The sequence below is a fragment of the Solanum lycopersicum genome, chromosome 12, assembly GCF_036512215.1.
Source record: "Solanum lycopersicum chromosome 12, SLM_r2.1".
Taxonomy (NCBI): domain Eukaryota; kingdom Viridiplantae; phylum Streptophyta; class Magnoliopsida; order Solanales; family Solanaceae; genus Solanum; species Solanum lycopersicum.
The window spans coordinates 68609678-68631798 of NC_090811.1; the positions used below are offsets into that span (position 1 = coordinate 68609678).

Below are 22121 nucleotides of genomic sequence, written 5' to 3' on the forward strand. Positions count from 1 at the left end.
ATTTACCGACTGAAATTGATAAATATTTTGACTAAGAATATATAGTTGATAAATTAATTATTTGTAGCCGTAAAGTGATATGTATGTAGGAGGAGAAGCATTATTAGATTAAAATTAGAAAAAATGTCATTATATTTGCACTAATGAATAGTATAATTAATCTTGTTGGTGCTTTTGGTAACAAATATAAAAATAAAATAAATAAAATGGAATGTTCCTGTTTGAACATTATTTATTTTAATTAATTTAATTTAATATATTGTTGAAAAATAGTACTATTTTGTGTTCATTTATTAAGGCAGCCTTGTCTTGTTTATACTTGACAAACTTTTCTTCCACTAAATTTTACTATTCTTGAGTAATAAATAAAAATAATTACTATATGATAGAATTTTCGTAAAAGAAACTATTCGACCTTTTTCGTAAAATACGAAAATATTGATGTATATTTATATCTTGAAATAAAATATTTCAAGATATGATTATTTAAAGAGACTCGTAAGTCAAGAATTTATATAACAAACTCTACTTAGTTAACTTATTTGAACTTGATGTATAACACGTAATTTATATATGACATTTATATTGATAAGTAATAAATCGAAAATTCAATATATTATTGGATGAAACTAAAATAGAAAAGTGAAATATCGTGCTTTCTTCCTTAAAGGGGAAATTTCATTGGATTTGTCTATTTCATAAGATTTAAGAGGATATTATTACTATTAAGAAATTGACAAATCATTAATGGGTAATATAAATTACAATTAATAATTTGACTGAAAGAGGAAAAAAAAGAATTATTAATATTATCCATTTATCCTAAAGGACATGTCATTTTTAATAGCCGTTGACTAAAAATATAAATTAAAAAAAGTGTTGATGAATCTTAAACACATTTTTCCTATTTAATTTTAACTTTGTAATAGTTTGCTTCACCATGTTACTTTTTTTTCTAATCAAAGAGATTCGAATGAAATCTTTTTCTATTTCTTTTAGCTTTATTAATAATCGCGATATTAATATAGTGTAAAAATATATAATTATATTGTAACTATTGACTTTTCGACTTGAACCTTCTCTTTTTTTTAAAAAAAAAAAGTTATAAAAGAAAAGGAAATTAAATGTACCTCATAATTATCAGTGTGGTGGATTCTGATAGAGAAAAGAGCATTAAAAAGACGAAGATAATTTGAAAAAAGAATCATATCACAAAAATACACTATGTGTAGCCATCGAATTTTGGAGACCCACGTTCTACCGAACTGAACTAAGAGCGCTTTCTTATCAGAATAGATAAGACCGTAAACAAAAGGATTCTTTTCATAACCCCAATACATTTTGGATGCATATGCATTTCCACACATTAAAAAGGAGGATATTGAACAAATTAAAAGATCCCAAAATGTACATCAAACATTGGAATAACAAAAAAGAGCAATCAAATCAAAATATAATAATTTTATTTAACTAATCTAAGTCAATAACCTATGTTATAGACTTATTAGATTCTTTGGTTAGTGCAAAATGACACAATTAATCAATCAAACTACACTATATATGTGGAAATTAAATAGCTATCGTGTCAAATATATTCATAAGGCATGATAATTAATCCATTAGATTATCCTTCTTCTAAATCTTATCTATAGCATACAAACAAATTATAATGTCTATTAAAAACGTAAATAAATTTTTTCGCCATAAAATATAACGACAACGATTTATAAAGAAAAAAATACTATACATGCCCAATAAAATATTTAGGTTGTGAAAATTATGATAATTTCTTCCATCAGTATAATTATCATGATTTTTATAAAAATTCACTTTCTATCAGCAAAATTCGTAAATTTCTTAAACTAGAATTTCATACTCCGTCGCAATTCTTATAAAATTTGCTTTCATTCAAAAAAATTCACGAATTTCTTAAATTAATATTTATGCTCATTTGTGATTTATATACATTTTATTTTTAGAAAAAATTCGTAAATTTCTTAAACCAGTATTTAATTCTAAAATACTAAAAAGTCAAATAGTTATATTACAACTTTGCTATACGGTGGGTAGTGGAAATCAATCAAAAAAATCTAAATATTGATTTCCGCGGAACTAATTTATTATATTATAAATTATTTAGTGATTTAGTCAAACTCAAAAGGTGCAAAACGAGTTTCATTATTAATTATATATAATAAAATATAAATAATATAATAATGCTTCAATTAAACTTTATAGTAAAAAAAAAAAGGGGGAATTAATAATAATTGTTTTCTTTATTTTCCTCGCACTATATAAAGCACTACCACTTCAATAAATATATCTTCACTACACTTCTTTCTCACTCTAAGCATCTCTTTCTCTCTCTATAACACTCACAAAATCCATATTTACACAACAAAAAAAATTTAAGTTTGATGGATAAATTAATCAATCAAGAAAATAATATTGATAAAGAAATTATGGAGCTTAGAAGAGGTCCATGGACTGTTGAAGAAGATTTAGTTCTTATGAATTATATTTCTCATCACGGTGAAGGTCGTTGGAATTCACTCTCACGTTGTGCTGGTAAGTAAATAATTATTTAATATATTTTTACTAATTGCAACATGCATGTCACTTACTATGTAGTATTTTCTTTCATCTCAATTATCATATTTTTTGTTTTAGTCTTTCTTAAAAATTAACGTATTAATTAAACAGGTTTGAAGAGGACAGGAAAAAGTTGCAGGCTAAGATGGCTTAATTATCTTCGACCAGATGTTCGACATGGAAATATTACGCTTGAAGAACAACTCTTGATTCTTCAACTTCATTCTCGTTGGGGCAATAGGTATGTTCTTTAATTTGTTAAATAGATGACGTAAAAGAATTTTTACACTATTCAAATTATTTCTTATAGATTAAACACAAGGAATATCACCTTTTTATGAAAGATTACTATAGTTATATCATTACTAGACAACTTAATAATTAATGTAATGTCTATTGATCATATAGCACTTTCCTATTCAACCTGTTGAATGCCTTGAATCGGACCCGCTACAAACAGAAAGGACGGGTCCTTAATTCTGTAATTCTGTTTTTTGCCTCTCCATAATAAAACTGCTCCCTCTCTTCCCGTGGACGTAGCCAATTTATTGGTGAACCACGTAAACTGTTGTCTTGTTTTTCGCGTTTATATTTTCTCGTATTATCTCAAATTCCGCACAACACAACCAATGTGAGTTTATTATGTTTTCTTTTTGTTGTTGTTGGTGTATAGGTGGTCAAAAATCGCGCAACATTTGCCAGGGAGAACTGATAACGAGATCAAAAATTATTGGAGAACTCGGGTTCAAAAACATGCGAAACAACTAAAATGCGATGTGAATAGCAAACAATTCCAAGATACATTACGTTATCTTTGGATTCCAAGACTAGTTGAGAGGATTGAAGCATCCAAAATTTCGAATAATAATTGTATTAACGAAGCTCAACAATCCATTATGAGAACAGATATTAATAATAATTTTAGCACTAGCGTTACACTAGAAAATTCCAGCGTGGCAACTTCATCAGAAAACTCTAATCAAGATTATAATCAAGTTAATCAAAGTGATCAATTATGGTATGAAGATTATCAAGCAATGGAACAACAAAAAAATATAGAATTATGGATGGATAATGAAGATGTTTTCAACAATTTGTGCAACAATGAAGACATTTGGTCCTTATTAGAGCATTAAATTAAATTAAATCAACAACAGGTATCAGGTTCGAGTCCCCTTGGGTACAGAATCGTCTTTATTCGGGGTATCAGGTTCGAGTTCCCTTGGGTATAGAATCGCCTTTATTAGGGTACAAAATCGCCTTTATTAGGGGTATCAGGTTCGAGTCCCCTTGGATACAGAATCACCTTTATTAGGGAGCGTTTTACTCAATGTGAGATTTCTCGTCGTGAATCTGAATTTAGTCGGACTAGAAAAAAAAAAAGTTTGAGTTTTGGCAATTTTTTAGAGTTATAATTAATAAGCATTAAACAAAGCATAGAACAATTTTATCTTCTTTTTTTTTTTAATTGTGTGTCATTATTTGTAACATTTCAATTACCAGTAGATGATAATAATTATATTGTTAACTTGTTTTCTTCAAGATTTTAATCGTCCTTCAAAGTTGATTACTCAAAGTTCCAACACATGGATTATTTTTTTTTTCGATATTAAAAATCGATAACATAGTTAATTTGTTGACTTTCAACTTGAAGATCATAAAAACGGATAATATCCTAAATACTTTGATCAAAGAGTTTACGAAATATATATAAATGTATTGGTTTTGACATATACTGTTCGAACTATTTTTGCTTTTTTTGAACTATGAGCAAATAGCTTACGTGTGAGAAGCAAATTAACAAAGTTCATGTACCTTAAACTTATAAAGGTTCAATTAACAATATTTGTTAATTAGTTTAAAGAAACCTACTTGCTAGATTAATCTCTTAATTAATTAATTAATTAACTAATAAGAATTATTACTTAAAGCTTGCTTATTTGACTAGTTAACTCATAAACATGGTCAACTAAAAATATGAGATGTCTTTGACTCTATAGAGTAGTACTTAGGTTTATAGGGTTTTGAAAGTTGAAATATTAAATCAATACAAATTAAAAAATTTAGAGAAAAAAAAAATGAGGACATTAAGAAGTGTTAATTTACATAGTGGCTTACGTTGCTAATTAAATTTATATAAATTGTTAAGTACAAGTTGAGTAAAGATGTAATAATGCTTAGAGAATTTATAGACGATATGATGTTGTTGCTCGTCATGATTTAAATGTATCATATAATATATTATCTGTTTTACATAACAAATCTTAAATATTTTTTCTTCTTGGGCTATGTTGTTGATGTCGGATCAAAAAATACATGTATTTATCCGTTTTTTCGTGTGATATGTCCTCTTCAATTCGTCCTTTATCATGGTTATATCATCATAAATATCGAATTCAATTTTTTTTTTTTAAAAAAAAGAAAAAGATAGGTTAACATATATTCGTAAAACTAAATTTATATAGTTATAAATAAATGAAAAATAAAAATATATAGAAGATTCATATATGTAAATTAATTATTAGCAGCCGTAAAGTGACATGTGTAGGAGGAGAAGCATTAGATTAAAATAGAAAAATGTCATTATATTAGCACTAATTAATAGTAATTAACTAATAATTAATCTTGTTGGTGCCATTGGCAAACAAAAAAACAAAAGATAATTCTCTCTTCCTTCGATATATATGTATATTCATACGATAGTATTAAAAAAAGACTCGTACAAAAAGTTCAAAAAAAAATTATCGCCTTATTTCTTTGGTGCGTTAAAAAAAATTTATTTAGATAGAGACGACAAAATCAAGAAAGAATCAGAGGTAATACAGTCAATTAACTTGACAAAGACTTTTGGCTATGAAAAAAATAAATAAAGAAAATATCATAAGACGTACATATTTACTTAATAAGTATATATTACATTAACAATTACGACTACAAATAATTTTTTACATCATCGAATGATAAATCGAAAATTCAAAGGTGCTACATTGATATATATCAAGACAGAAACCAAAAATAGAAAAGTGAAACTTAATGCTTTCTTCCCAAAAAGAAAAAAATAATTACATTGGATATGACAAATCATAGGATAAGAAAATATTATTGTTAGGGATTTGACAAATCATATATTAATGGAAAATTTTGATTTGATTGATTGGGAAAAATCAATTCTATCTTTTTAATTGAAGGTGGACCTAGAATTTTTATTTTATCAATTATTAATTACGTTATACGTCTATTATTTTAAAAAGTTACAATAAAATTCAAGTTAAGTATACTGATAAAGTATAACTAATGTATATTTTTTGCAAAAAAAATTTAAAAAAATGATTGGACAATAACTTAGGATCGTAATATAGTGTATATTTTTTTTATATTTGTTGTCAATTAAGCCGTCCTTATAATTTAATATTATTAACTAAATAACACACTTGATCATATTCAAATCTAAAATTAACTCATGAGATAATCAAAATTGCCCAAAACTCTAAAAAAAAAAAAGACATACCATCCATCTTCGATGATGTTAAATTAAGATGAATCTGACTTAGTACTTATCGATTTTAATTATGCGATAATTTTCACCGATATCACTAAATGATAAATCTTGATATATGGATTATAACATGACTACATGAAATCAGAAAGTCAAAATTCATGACTATTTGGCTACATAGTTGAATGAGTCCACTATGTAGAATGAAGGGAAATTAATTTTATTATATAGTCAAAACCAAAAGGTGCAAAACGAGTCGTATCATCATATACTATGCTTAAATTAAACTTTATATTAATAAAAAAATGGGAATTAAAAAATAGAATTATTTTTTAATCATTCCCTCACACTATATATAAAGCTCCACAACTCCCTCTATCTCCAAAATACATCTATTCACAACAATTATTTTGTCTTTCTCTCTCTATATATAACATTAGCAAAAATCCAATAATTTTTTTAATATATATTTTTATTTTATCAATCAATTTTGATGGATAAATTAATTAATCAAGAAAATTATATTGATGAAGAAATCATGGAGCTTAGAAGAGGTCCATGGACTGTCGAAGAAGATTTTATTCTTATGAATTATATTTCTCACCATGGTGAAGGTCGCTGGAACTCCCTCTCACGTTGTGCTGGTAAGTAAATAATTCATTGACGTATTTCCACTATGAATATGTATTTTTCTGTTTTAGTCTATCCATAAATTAACGTTTTGATTACTTAAACAGGTTTAAAGAGGACAGGAAAAAGCTGTCGACTAAGATGGCTTAATTATCTTAGACCAAATATTCGACATGGAAATATTACACTTGAAGAACAACTTTTAATTCTTCAACTTCATTTTCGTTGGGGCAATAGGTATTAATTTTATTTTTAAAAAATATTTTTTTATGTTTAGAATTTTTTACAATAGCATATATAAGTTTCAAATATCTTACAACTATATAATTTTGTGAGCGTAGGTGGTCAAAAATTGCGGAACATTTGCCAGGAAGAACGGATAATGAGATTAAAAATTACTGGAGAACTCGAGTTCAAAAACATGCGAAACAACTAAAGTGCGATGTGAATAGCAAACAATTCAAAGATACATTACGTTATCTTTGGATTCCAAGACTAGTTGAGAGGATTGAAGCATCCAAAATTTCGAATAATAATTGTATTAACGAAGCTCAACGATCCGTTACGAGCACTAGCGTTACACTAGAAAATTCCAGCGTGGCAACTTCATCAGAAAACTCTAATCAAGATTATAATCAAGTTAATCAAAGTGATCAATTATGGTATGAAGATTATCAAGCAATGGATCAACAAAATAATATAGAATTATGGATGGATAATGAAGATGTTTTTAACAATTTGTGCAACATTGAAGACATTTGGTCCTAATTAGAAAGTAGTAATTAAATTAAATCAACAACTATGTTTGAGTTTTTGTATTTCTTTTTTTTTTTTAGAGTATAATCAACAATTGTAAGAAATCATAGAACATTTTTATCTTATTATTTGTCATTTAATTACAAGTTATTAAAGTACACTTACAAGTTCAAAATAGCCTCTCTCTCTTTTTTTTTTCCATTTATTTAAGCGTTAGCAGAGCGGTGATCATAAAATGATTTTCTTTTCATTCTCAAAGCTTAACCTCAAACCTTTAATTAAGGGCGTGAGAATTTTAATCATCGTGCCACAACTCATGTCGTTGAAAAAAGAGCCTTATATGATTGAAAACAATTGGAACTTTTTGGAAAAAATAGTTCCAAATGTAATGATCTTTGTTTACATATATTTTCATAGTTATAATTAGGTTTCAGTGCAATTTAAACACTTCCAACACTTTGCCATGATCTTATCTTTTAGTTTAATTCAAATAATGTAACTTAATTTTCCAGTAACGTCAACTCAAGGAAGATTCGAGGGGCGTTCAGCCACTTGACTGTAAGGAGAGGAGGCTTTCCGCTGCACCATAACACTAGTTGTTGACCATCGATTTCTTTCTCCTAACAACAAAAAGGCGAGTTTAAGGTTTATACAACATAACAATAAATATATATACTCAATGTAATTTCATTAATAGAGTCTTAAAAAAATAATATGTAATTATATGTACGTTGACTATATCCTTATCTTTATCTTAAAAGATAGAAAAAATTATTTCGATAAATTAATATATATACACATATAGTGTAAAAAGTATTAAGATTTAGTACATGCATGTGCATATATGAAGTATTATTACCTATGTATTTTTATTTAATATAATTTTCTATATACACCGTATAAATTCCGATGAAGTACAATTAAATAATTGTCTTTCATTATATTGTTACGCAACTGATTAAATCCTAAATTTATTATCATAGTCTAAATTCTAATTCATCTTTGGTGTTGACCATTTTATTTGACTCTTAACAATAGTTTATAATTTGATAATGTACAATTTGATTTCCTTGAGCTACAAGACTATTTTATTCTTTGTTGACTTTGACTATTGTTTTTGACTCAACAATAGTATAATATATATATTTATCTAGATAGATTAAAATAGTAAACTCTTACTAAGATGTTTGAACTAATTTCTTTTCTTTATGCCTTTTGAATTTTTTTTTCAAGATAAATTATCGATTTGATTTAATTTACGTAATATTTTTCGTTTTTTAAAAACTAATCTAACAAATATGTTAAGCATAATCAAGTTAAATTTTGATAAGCTATATATGATATCAAAAAAATCTTAATAGAAATTTACATTATTTTGAGTCTCAAAAAGCTAAAAAAAAAATGTTAGATAAATTGGGACAAAATTAAAGAGTATCTAATATATTGTGTGTACATGGGGTTGCAAAGCAAATTAAGTTCATGTACCTTAAAAAGTTTTTTTTTGGGATTTAATAATGATTATTTAGTCTCAAAGTAAGCTTAACTTAATCTTATTATTTTGAGTAATTAATTAATAAAAACTAACTTTAGAAGCTTCTTAATAAGTTTGACTTGTATTGTACACACGGTCAACTACAAATTAGAGATGAGATTTCTCTTAACTCACAGACTTATTATTATGTTTAGAGGGGAAAATTAGAAAAATTAAAAAAATAATATATAGACCAACTATACATTCATCCTATTATTTATTTAAAAATAATAATATAATCTTGGTCATATTTTGCTTCACCAATTGATTTGATGTTTCATTAATCGATCAATCACAATTTATGTAGTGATTGAACTAAATTTAAACGTATTAAAATAGTTTTATATTATAAATATGTTATTGACTTAACTCGCTTACTCTTTCTCTTCCCCATTAATATTCCTAATTATCTTTAAAAAATCGTCATTATTACTCCATTTTCAGATTTATTCATAATAATCAAATCGCTAAAAATCATAGTGATCACACTCTTTATATTTTTTTAATGAACATGAATTTATTTTATTTTGCTTAATATTTTTATCTAGATCCTCGTGAATTATATGCTAAATCTATAATACATTTTAAACTTTTTGTAGGGCAATGTTACTATATATTATAAAACTTCTTTTCTTCACAAGTGTGAAATCTAATTTGAATAATTGGATGATACATTGAACAATCAAATTAAAAAAATCAATCAACTAAGTCTATAATTAAATTAATTATATTGTAGGGGCCTAAAGCTATATAGTGCCAAAACAACACGTCTTAATAAGTAATTAAATCTACTAAATGTGGAATTTATTAAAAGGTATATTAAAAGATATTCCTATCTCCAAATATATTTTCATTTTATTATAAACGTATGTGGTGTAATTTAGATTTAAAAATTAACATAGTTACGTGTACTATATAATTGGTAAACATTAGAGGAAACATTAGTAAATATTTTAATATTAAAACTATACTTTAAATGGGAAGCGTGCGTTTGAGTACTTAAAAGAGACCCTTTTTGTGTGCCTATAACCCCTTTTTAAGTTTTTTTATTTGTCGGGTGCGAATAAATTCTTATATTGTTAATTAAAAAAATATATGTAATATATAAAATATGTAAAGATATTCTTAATTAATGTGTGAAGTTTTCTGAAGAAAATGTGCGAGCAAAATTGATCTAAATTAAAGCGAATAATACTATACGAATTATTTTGGTGGCCATAAATACTCGATCGATTGATGTAATGGGGATAACTACTCAAATATTACGACAATCGAACATATGTAACTCAGTTCAAAGATGATTGTTAAGAATATGAAACACTATTAGATAATCACTATTTTTGTTGAACAATAGTTGAAAGGAAAAGACTAATATATAAAATATAATGATATTTTCAAAAATATAAATCGTCTTTTAAAATATATATAAATATATATTATTCAAAATAAATAATATCATATTGTATTAAAATATTTTTAATTAGGCCTCTTTAGCTCAACAAAAAGAAGGGCTATAAGAAATAGAAACTATGTCTACATATGGGAAGATGTATGTCTACTAAAAGCAAAGCTTGTTTCTTTGTCTTAATTTTTAAATAATAACAACTTGTCTAGTGTATTTTGCGCGCAATTTTTTCATTAATATGATAAATATCATAGGATATCGTTAACTTTTTTATTTATATAATAACTGTGTATAACTACATTTTGTAAATATACGATTTATAATAACTGTATATAGCTATATTTTGTAAATATACAATTTATAGCTATATTTCATAATCACACTTTAAATTAAACCATAGCTATTTAAATAATCCCTAGCTAACAATAATCCCCCACATATTATCACATGAGACATCTCTAGCAATAAAAAAAATCATAAAATGATTTACAATGACAATATAAACTAGAAAAGAAAAGAAGAGACAAGTGTAACATCACTTTAATAATCTCTAGAAGTACAAGTTACATTCGTAAGTATTATGGTGGAGTTGTAAATATTTTTAATTCTTAATTAAATGTTTTAAATTTAAGTCTTAGTGATACATAATCGTCGCTATAAGGTGTTTAAATCTAAATTTAGCTGAATCCAAAATAATATTAAATGAAAAAACTAAAATAAAAGAAGTTATAAACTCTTCTTCTTAATCAAAGTCTCGAACTTGAGTCCTAGTGATTACGAAATCGATTTTATTAGAAAATTTTAATCTAAATTTTGTTAAATTTCAATATTAGTCTCGAATATCGAATGAAAAAACTAAAAAAAAAAAAAAAAAAAGAGTCATGAACACGTGATTGAGGTACTTTTTTTGTTGATTAATTTGTTTATGTAGTGTCTTTATCCTCTTTAACTTTTAAATTGATTAGCCATAAATTCTAAAAATGTGTGTACTTATTTTGTGTTTATTTCTTTTGTAAAAAAGACAGCTAAACAAATAAAATAAAAGAAGTTTATTGTTTAATATGGTGGCTTTAAAACAGTTCAATGAATATGGAAGCATTTTTAAAAATTGTATACTCAAAGTGGTCCATGCATGAATTGTCTATTTATAGTATATGGTAGTTATATTATTATTTAATATTATAAAGCAAGAGAACAAAGATAAAATTTATTTTACAGTACTATATAAAAAATATATATATATATATATATTAATAAGTTCAAGCAAAAGGATGGCCGGTGGCTTAATATGTATACAATCTTTGCTTGATTATTATTTTTTGTAATCATTACTTTAATAATTAATATTTAGATCCTCCCCATATGCATTTTCACATTTTCTTTATCTTACTTAATGGTTTCCTAGCTAGTTGTTATCTAATAGTATTTATATTTGAGTTCGATAAAATTTAGATTTTTGTTAAAAGAATTTATATTAAAGAGTATGTAGATAAGTTTATAAGTGGTCGAGTTACATACATCTGAGGGATGTTGATCGATATTCAAAAAATTAACGGTTCATAGATCGATTTTACAGACCATAGTCCATCTCTGTAGTGAACTCTTACTAGTGTCTCCATATACGAACCTGATCTACAGTCCGTAACTTGACTTACGGTCCGGACTTACGGTCCGTAGATTGTTACTACTCGATCACAACGATTGTTGGTTATAGTTCAAGCTTGGATATTAAAAATGATTAAGAGTGCTTAATCTCACTATATATACTTGATTAATCATCTGTTTAAAGTGGACTTATAAGCAATTATAGAGTAGGATTTACACATTAATTTTGAATCATAAATAAAGTACTTCCAATAGGGATAGACATGAAGTTATATACAGCTACTTATAACTTGTTAATTCTAAAATTACTAAATTATAATATATAGCCCTCAATAGCATAACTACATAGCCCATATTCACATTAAATCACATAAATATTTTAATGAGGCACCACAAAAAAATAAAATTACCCAAATTCCTTTGGAGGAAAGCTAGTATAGCCGGCACTATTAAAAAACTCCAATTTTCTTTAACAAATTCTATCGAAAATTGACTTGTCAAAAATATTTTAACAAAAATATATAATAACAATCTCATCAAAGAAATGTCAATTAAAATCCACATTTTTTTATAATGAAATTGAAGAACTTAAGTTTATTAGTTAGAGGTAAGATTTTGATGAACACAAATAAGCCTAACTAGTTAGGTTAGAGTTGCATATTGTATATATATGAGTAAAATATATATCAAGTCATTTTTATTTTTTATAGCAGGTAATATATTTTATTTTTAATATTATAAATTTTATACTTTAGAAGTGTATCTATAAATATCTTTTGGGTAATGACCTAATAAAAGTCATAATAAAGTCAAAAATTTTACTACAAGTGTCCAAGATTTTAACATATGGAAAAATGCCAAATATGTTCATGTACTATATATCAAAATAGTTTAAATATACTCTAGTTTGAATTTTGATCCAAATATATTCATTTTTTATACTTTCAATAAAAAATAAGTATAAATTACTTTTAAAATAATGTATATTTCAATCGAAATATAATAAGAGAAGTATATTTTTGATAATATATCAATATATTTGAATCGAAAATATATCGAGGAATATATTTGAACTTAAAACTCAAATGAAGGGCATACTTAAATTATGTATGATAATACATGAGTATATTTGGTCATTTTCCATTTATTATACACATTATAATTTTCTATGTATGTAAACTATTTTTAACGAAAATATTCAATTGACTATCCCTTACTATATTACTCTATGTGGCTCCGCCTCTACCTAATAGTGTAAAAAATTCCTAATTTGTACCATGAAATTTCAATATCAAATGTTAGTGGACATCTTATTCAATTTTGAGAAAAAAAAAAGAATTTAGGAAACTAACTTTGAAAAAATGAATTTAAAAAAGTCAGCAAATCCATGACAACTTGCTTAGTGGATAAAGAAAATAAAAATCTAAAAATTGATTTTAATTTATTGAACTAATATTAAAATGTGAATTCATACAGTAAAAATAGACAAAGTCAAAAAGTGTCCAAAACGAGTTGAAGTCATTAAGTGTAATTAATTAAATAATTAATTTAACTAATTAACACAGAGTATAAACTTTCATCAATTAATTAAACAAGTGGCAAAATAATAGACATGTTTCCTAATTGTTATCTTTATGAGATTAAACATTAATTGAAATTTACAACTTATTAATTTTTCCTTAATTTCCATCAAAATCTACACGTTTTACTCACTTATTTTTATTTTTATTTTCAAATTTTCCTTTTCTTTTATTCTTCTATATAAACCCCTATCACTGCTTCTTATCTCATCATGCACTAATTTAATACATCTTTCTCTCTCTAAAAGTATCTTCTCTTTATATCCGCAAGGCTTTAGGCGATTTGAATAACCTTTTGAAAGGTCCGACTAGCTTATTTCGTATTTTATTGTTCAATGGATCATCATTATCATCAATATGTCGAATTTGATTTGAAAAGAGAAGATAATATTGATAGTAACGATAGAAAAGGTGATGAAAATAATAACAATTTGGACCTAAAAAGAGGTTCATGGACTGTTGAAGAAGATTTCACTCTTATGAATCATATTGCTCTTCATGGCGAAGGTCGCTGGAATTCCCTCGCTCGTTCTGCAGGTAACATTTTATTCAGTATAAGAAAACACTACAAACTTTTCTTCTTCTTCTTAATCAATCTATATATAACTACCAGCTCGATATTTATGAATTTCCCTTAGACGTTTATGTTAGAGCTGCCATGTATAATTTAAAATTTCTAATGAAAATCTTTCGAAAATAATTTCTTTTGAACTTATTTCCCACTGAGTCCAAACTATAAATTTCTAGTAGTCATACAAATTAAAATAACAATAACATACTGAAATTCAACAAGTAAAATATAAATAAGTTAATATATACATAATTTTATTTCTATTTTTATAAAACTAAGAAGATTTTTTCAACAATTTCTACTTTATTAAAATAAAGAGATTTTTCTCATAAAAGATTCATGTTTATAACTTATAAGTGTGTGGGTGGATAATTTCTTTCCGTACTAAATAATTTTTTTTAAAACTCATATAATCATTCCACTAAGACAAAATTAAAATGGTTATGATTAATTATATTTAAATAAAAAGTGGTTAGAGCATTAAAGTGATGTTATTGGTTCTTTTGTTAAATTATTTTACCAATAAGCTGTGTGATATATATGAGGAATTTAATAATTACTAAATTATGTCATGGATATTAATTAAACAGGTTTAAAGAGAACCGGAAAAAGCTGTAGATTACGATGGCTAAATTATCTTAGACCAGATGTTCGACGTGGAAATATTACACTTGAAGAACAATTGTTGATTCTTCAACTTCATTCTCGTTGGGGCAATAGGTATGTTCATTTATACATAATATACACTAGATAATATGATATATCAACATAAAACGTATAATTATCTTTTTAGATGATTAACTAATATCGAAGTATAAAATTATTAAACTCTTTTTTTTCTTATTGATTATAGGTGGTCGAAAATTGCACAATATTTGCCAGGAAGAACCGATAACGAGATAAAAAATTACTGGAGAACTCGAGTCCAAAAACAAGCCAAACAACTAAAGTGTGATGTGAATAGCAAAGAATTCAAAGATACATTGCATTATCTTTGGATACCAAGGCTAGTTGAGAGAATTCAAGCTTCTTCTAATTCAAATTCAAATAATCAAGTGAATCTTCAACAAACAAATGACAATATTATTATTACCAACAATAATAATATTATTAATAATAATAATATTGTTCCAAATATGAATTTCACTCAAGAGAATTATTCTAGTACAACAACAACTTCATCAGAAAACTCAATTGGGACACAAATTTCAGACATGTCTGATAATTGCTACACTAATTACCCTCTTAATCAAGGTGATTATGGGGAAATCTTGATTAGTCCCACAGGTGGTTATTTTCAACATGGTGGTATTTTTGATGATAATAATCATCACCAAAATATGAACCAATTATTTTTGGATGATAATGTTTGTGACAATATGTGGAATAGTGATGATATGTTGTTTTTACAACAACAACTCAATTAACTAGAGGTCTTGGGTTCGAGCTCTGCGTCAAAAAAAAATCATGTCAAGAAATTTTGTGTGCGTCTTAGATTTTAATTAATTAGTCAGACTACAATTAGAATAAACAGAATCAAGTGTAGAAATTGTCAAAATTAGGGTCATTACTCATTACAATTCATCAAAGAATAGTTTTTTTTTTGTTGTTGTTGAAATATTTTTAATCTTAATCTTTATTTAAGTGAGATACATATACATTAACCTTTTTGAAGGATTTGTAACATTTATCTCTCTTAGCTAAGGATTTGTAAGATTTGTAGCATTTGCTTCTTTTAGAATTTTATTCTTTGAATGGGAAGTTTTTATATGGTTTCTTTGTTTATACTTTATGCTTTATTTTTAATTTTTATTTAATTAAGGATTACACATCATATTCTAATCCTTACAAATTAATTGTATAAATATATATTTCATATAATCAATAGGGGTGAACTTTGTTTAAACTCTATATTCGTATTAAAAATTCATTAAATGTACATAAAAAAAATTAATTATAGACCCAATAATTATGACGATTATGAGTTCAACGAACACCTATAGAATCTATAAACTCTAAATTCTAGTTCCGCGTTATAAAATGAACACTATTATAATTTTGAAAGAGGGGAATATATATATATATATATATATATATATATATATATATATATATATATATATATAGGTCCCACTATGTATAAAAAAAATCCACTATATAAATTTAATAGTGAAAATGTCATTGTTACTTGTTATTCTAATCTTATACCAAAGTCATGGAATTTTAGGAACATAGTCTATGGGGACTGAACCACATTTTTTTTGTTTTTTTCTCTCGAACGAAATTCGATATCTATAGTGAATTTTGATAAAAATCAAATTTAAACATTACATGAGTTATTTATGAGGTCGACACAAATAACAAAAAATTTTATTCTATTTTCAAAAGATTTATTCTGAAAATTGATTAGAGTGAAAGATCACCATTATTTCATCACGATCCATTTTGATAAGTACAATAATTAATTATAGAAAACTGGTATATTCTTAAATATATAGTATTGTTTAAAAATAGTTAAAGTCCAATTTAATTATTTATTTCAATTCTCTTTTTAGTATAAAGTCTCAAATTACTGTAATTTTATAATCATATCGTGTGAATACTAAATGAGTGGATTCCAATGTCACCAATGACTAATGAGATTATACTATTTATGTAATTAATCTCATTTTAATAATTAGTTCCTGATTTATCCTCTTGTGTTTGCTATTATTCGTATCGATTATTTATATCATTTAAATCAATATATATTTGATACGTATTTAGTGTTTCAACATAATATCGACTTATATATTCAATAGAGGGTATATGCATCAGATATATAGTTCTTATTCACAAAAGTTTAGATAAATGGAAGAATATATTACCTAGTAACAATTTTAATTTATGTAAAACTTAAATTTACGATCTTATGATTTTCAATTCAATTTATCAACAATTAATCAGGTGTAAAGAATATAAGTAAGACATCAACCAACTGAGATACTCTCATCGATATAAATATTGCATGAGTATCAATCTAAATATATAACAATAAATAAGACGAGCATTATCGTCATTTTCAAAAAAAAAACTAAATTAAAAATATTTATAAAATAAAATTATTTTTAAAAAAATATATAAATTGGTATTTGTACCACAGGTGTTTTTGCACAAAAGCCATCAAAGTGGTCCCTAAAGTAAAGCTATTTATACCTAATTAAGGCAGCCATAGCTACGATTATGTTTTATTTTATTTGATCCTTATATATTATAATAAATAAAAAATTATTACCATCCTATTTCAGCCAATCAAAAGAATTTTATTTAAAAAAAATTATATTATTCTTTGTGCTAAATATAAAATAATATAGTAATTGTCAAATTTAGAGTTACAACATATGATTAATAAGATTAGTTTAGTAATATACATATCTAATTCGTTAAAGGATTCATTAAATTAATATGGATCAAGTAATATAGAACGGTAAAAATAATATTTTTTTTGTTAACAAAAATAAAATACCAATTATCGTTTATTAATTTACTAAAAAAGATCGTTCGATGCATTAAACTTTTATTATGTGTGATTCCAAAAAGAGTCAGACTATAAGAGTCGATAGTAAAACAAAAAAGTTGTTACACATAAAATGAAATTACTATTTTACATAAATAATTTTTAATATGTGATATATTGCATTGATTTAATGATTAAAATATCCTAATTTCATCGTTTTGTCATAATATATTTATTTTTTTAAAATTCTAAATACGTCTTTGAATAATCAGATGCATGCATTACCTACTTAATTTTCTCTCCCTCTTTTTTCTTTTTTGACAAATCGATTGAGTGTAGCTATTTGTTGAAAGGGAGATTACATTGTATAAATTAAACATATTATTAATTATTCAAACCACATTAGCCACAAGTTTTATTAATTGAAAAAAAATAAAATGACTTTAAATTTTTTTGGAGTTTTCTTGTTTTCCATAGAATGATATTTCAAACCGTAACAAATATGGGAAAATCTTCATCATCCCATTCTACTATAAGAAAATTAAAATGTAATTAATTAATTTTTCTGTTACCTAAGTTTATGGCTATCCTTTTCTCCAAAAGTCACATCACTCTTCCATCTATCTCTACGTTCTAATTTATATGACATAATTCAGCATACACTGATAAGGGATGTATGGATTCTCGAGAAGAGAGGAGCCGTGGTGGTCCCCCCAGACCGCTCGGATCCCACGAGTGAATCGAAAATTGGATCTACATTGGATCTCATCCGAATCGCTCCATCTATCCTCTTGAGGAGAAGTTTGGTTTCAAACACCGGTTCAAACAGGAGGAGTACGCCATGCTAATGTGCTTTGGATGATCCACATCTCAAGATCAGGCGCCGATGAGCACATTGAACTATCCATATGGCTGAGAGCCCTCACAGCCCAGGCACAACGACGTAATTATCAGGGGCACGCTCTATCATGATTAAATCTTTGAGATCAAAAGTAACTGGTAAAACTAACATTTTTGTCCATGAGAAAGGTGACGTCCAAAGATCACGACCAATATACACCTTTATAAGTTGATTTTTGAGATTAAGTTAAACTCCGAATATGATTATTATCTCAAACTCCTTTAATTATGTAATGAGGACAAAAGATCACTTCTTATACACCTTCACGAGATGATTTTTGAGATTGAGTTAAACTGGAAGTTCGATTCTTATATCAACCCCCTTCATTAATTATGTAACGAGGTCATAAGATCAAGACTAGTATTCACCTTCATGAACTCGTTTTTGAGATTGAATTAAACTCGGAATTTGATTCTTATCTCAACCCCTATCATTTATTATGTAACGAGGTCAAAAGATCACGACCAATACTCACCTTCATGAACTATTTTGGAGATTGAACTAAACGTGAAATCTTATTCTTATCTCACTATTAATTACGTAACGAGGTTTAAAGATCATCATAACCCAAACTACTCATCTTCATGAACTGATTTTTGAGATTTAATTAAACTCAGAGTCTGAATCTTATCACAACTCCGTCATTAATTCTTATGTAAAATAATAAATACTTTAAAGGGTCAAAAAGCAAAAATACTTTGTACTACTTGTTAAAACGTGTAGATGTAGGCTCTTAGTGGATCGTTCAATTCTATTGTAGCGTTTAAGGAAAAAAATGTATGTTAAATTATCAATAGAGACTAAGTAAGTGGGAAAGTCTATTTTGTCTAAACATGTATAGAATTATTAATTAAATATCCCTATTTAGTTGTACACTTTAGAAGTGACATACATATTAAGGCATCAATTATTACGGTAGGTCACTTACAATTTTACTCTTAACTTAAAAGATTATGCAATTCCTAAAGTATAATAAATGTATTTTCTGGTTTCAAAAAACATGCAGTACAACTTAGTAGTACTAGAAATTTTCTAGAATTAAATAAGGGTATATTAGGAAAAAAAATTGTTGTCCTTTCTTGATTTGTTAAAATGAACAAATAAATCGAAACAGATATAAAAAGAAATATAAACAAATAAATAGAAACAGAAAAAGTATGTGTTAAAGAATAATGATTAGCAGCAGCCATAAGTCAATAAACACTCTAGAAAGAAAATTAATTACGAATTTCATCACTAATCTGACGCTAAATTTCTAAGTAGCTTGACAAATATTTTCTGATAATTCATCACTAAACAAGATTGACAACGATAGATTAAAAGTAAGAATTTATTCATCGCTATTTTAGTTTATTTTTGGTAATGCAAATGACAAATTAATATAATATTAATCGAGTCAATTATTATAAGATCATGGCTTATGTATGTTGGTATGTCAATTATAACCTATAAATTCAACTTGCTCAAGTCATTGATATGTTTGGTGATGGATAACTACAAATATATATCAAAAGAAAAAAAATTGACTTATAAGTGACTATTATAGGTTAAAATAAGTGGGTTTTTGCCATATTTCATTAAGAATTTTTTTTAGAAAATAGTTTTTGTTATTAAAGCGAAAAATAATTTTTAAATATTAAACAAATATTAGAGTAATTTGACTTTTTATGAGAATTTTTTTGTTTTTTAAATTCTTAAAATTTTTGAAATTCAGCTTGAAGTTGAGTTCTGGAATTTTATGCGGCAAATCTACTTTATGGAGTAAAGTGAAATTTCATGGTCAAACGTCTCCTTGAATGTTTAAGGCAACTCGTTTAAATGATTTAATCAATAATAATTTGTTAAATATTTTATGATTCACAATCAAGTAATAGAAGGTTTAATGTGTTTGATCATGTTATCACAAGGGTCAATATTAGAATATGTCGATATTTCACTAATAAAAATGTAACATGATTCTCCCTCAATTCTTAAAATGTAAATTTTCTAATCGAACATATTGATCGATTCAACTCATTATAATCCCTCAATCGCGATTTAAATTCGATCATTTCACAACTTTACTAAACTTAACTCAACAAATGATTATTTTTCACTATTTCTTTTAGCCAATATACAGTAGGTTTGTCACAAGTTGTTAGAAATTTTCATAAATTATGCTTTATAGTGACAATACATATCGATTGAGTGGGGTTCACTATTCAACAAGTAGAACTTTCATAACTCATCACTTATTCTGAATATAGTGTTTACGTATATATAATCAATTTTACGCGTTTATAATTGATTAATATGTGATACACATGTGTTCGAAAATTAGTAAATAGTGAGTTAGTCCACTTGCCCTTTGCTTGTAATGATGTATCACAAGATAGGATAAAAAGAGAGAAGGAAATGACATGTTATGTTTCAAGCTATATGGTATGTAGATGACAAAATCAAGATTGTTAGAGCAATAATTTGCCATGTCTTGAATACAACACTATTGACAAAAGTGAGTTTGTAGTTCAAGGTTTAATATTTGTTCCGCCGGGTATTTATCATAAATTTCTTATCATAAATAGATTTTTTTTTTGTTAAAGAAAAACACAAAGTTTATATGGCTGGTCATTAAAGTTTATGACTTAGTAGCATTGATAATATAGTCCGATCCTAGGGGCTTTGAGAGTTTTGTATAGGGGGAGAAATGGTTAGATACATGTACATAATATGTTATCACTTGTGTGGACCTGTTTTATTCTGAGTAAATCATGTAAGGTTAATTCTCATGATACTTTGTACTCTCATATTTATATAGTGAATTGCTCATCTCCTCTGGTGGATATAGGTCGGTTGGCTGAACTACATTATATCTTGGAAAAATGACAGAAATCCCACTTTTACGTTCTCTTATTACCATTATCCCCTATTAGTTTTATAAATTCCCAAAATTCCTCATTTTCACGCATCAGATTAATGTATCAGCGCTACAAATTAATGTATCTCGTGCATTATATAATGTATCTTGCACGTCAGATTAATGTATCTTGCACGTCAGATTAATGTATCTCGCGCATCTAATTAGTTTATCATGTATAAGATGTACATTAGATTAGTGTATCATGTATAAAATATAATGTATATCCCTTAACAATTAATGTATCTTGCGCATCAAATTAATGTATCAAAGCTTATATTATTGTATCACTTTGAGGAATTTCTATAATTATAAACTTATAAGGTACAAATGATAATTTTGCCTTAAAAGTATGTGATTTCTGTCATTTGCCCTATTATCTGTGCATATTGATATATTTCTCATTTGTTTTCTTACTCATAATCTTCGAGATTTGCTTTGTTAAATACATTCAAATATCCTTTAATTTGTTATGTTGAATATATCATGTGAATATTTAAACTTAAAAAGTTGTCAATAAATGAAAAAAGATTATTTTATGAGAAATCATAAGATAAACAAATTAAAATTAAAAGTAAGTGAATAAGATATTTATTATTGCTAGTGATGTGTGACTATGACTAATGTCACTATCCATTCAATGATAGAGGTCAACCCCATTA

General features: G+C 26.1%; 3 protein-coding genes across 3 annotated transcripts; all 3 read left to right on the forward strand.

The window, feature by feature from the left end:
• The first annotated feature begins 2218 nt into the window (after nt 1-2218).
• Nucleotides 2219-4134, forward strand: AIM1 (ABA-induced MYB transcription factor). The gene is given in 3 exon segments (NM_001399106.1): nt 2219-2568; nt 2704-2833; nt 3266-4134. Coding segments are annotated over 3 exon segments (744 nt in total). The 5' UTR covers nt 2219-2417; the 3' UTR covers nt 3729-4134.
• Nucleotides 4135-6534: 2400 nt separating this feature from the next.
• Nucleotides 6535-7491, forward strand: LOC123706503 (uncharacterized). The gene is given in 3 exon segments (NM_001399107.1): nt 6535-6732; nt 6826-6955; nt 7060-7491. Coding segments are annotated over 3 exon segments (708 nt in total). The 5' UTR covers nt 6535-6581; the 3' UTR covers nt 7487-7491.
• Nucleotides 7492-13612: 6121 nt separating this feature from the next.
• Nucleotides 13613-15951, forward strand: LOC101244852 (MYB-like transcription factor EOBI). Its single transcript, XM_004252886.4, has 3 exons — nt 13613-14132; nt 14757-14886; nt 15020-15951. The coding sequence occupies exons 1-3, from the start codon at nt 13931-13933 to the stop codon at nt 15591-15593; spliced, it is 906 nt and encodes a 301-aa protein (XP_004252934.2). The 5' UTR covers nt 13613-13930; the 3' UTR covers nt 15594-15951.
• Nucleotides 15952-22121: the final 6170 nt, after the last annotated feature.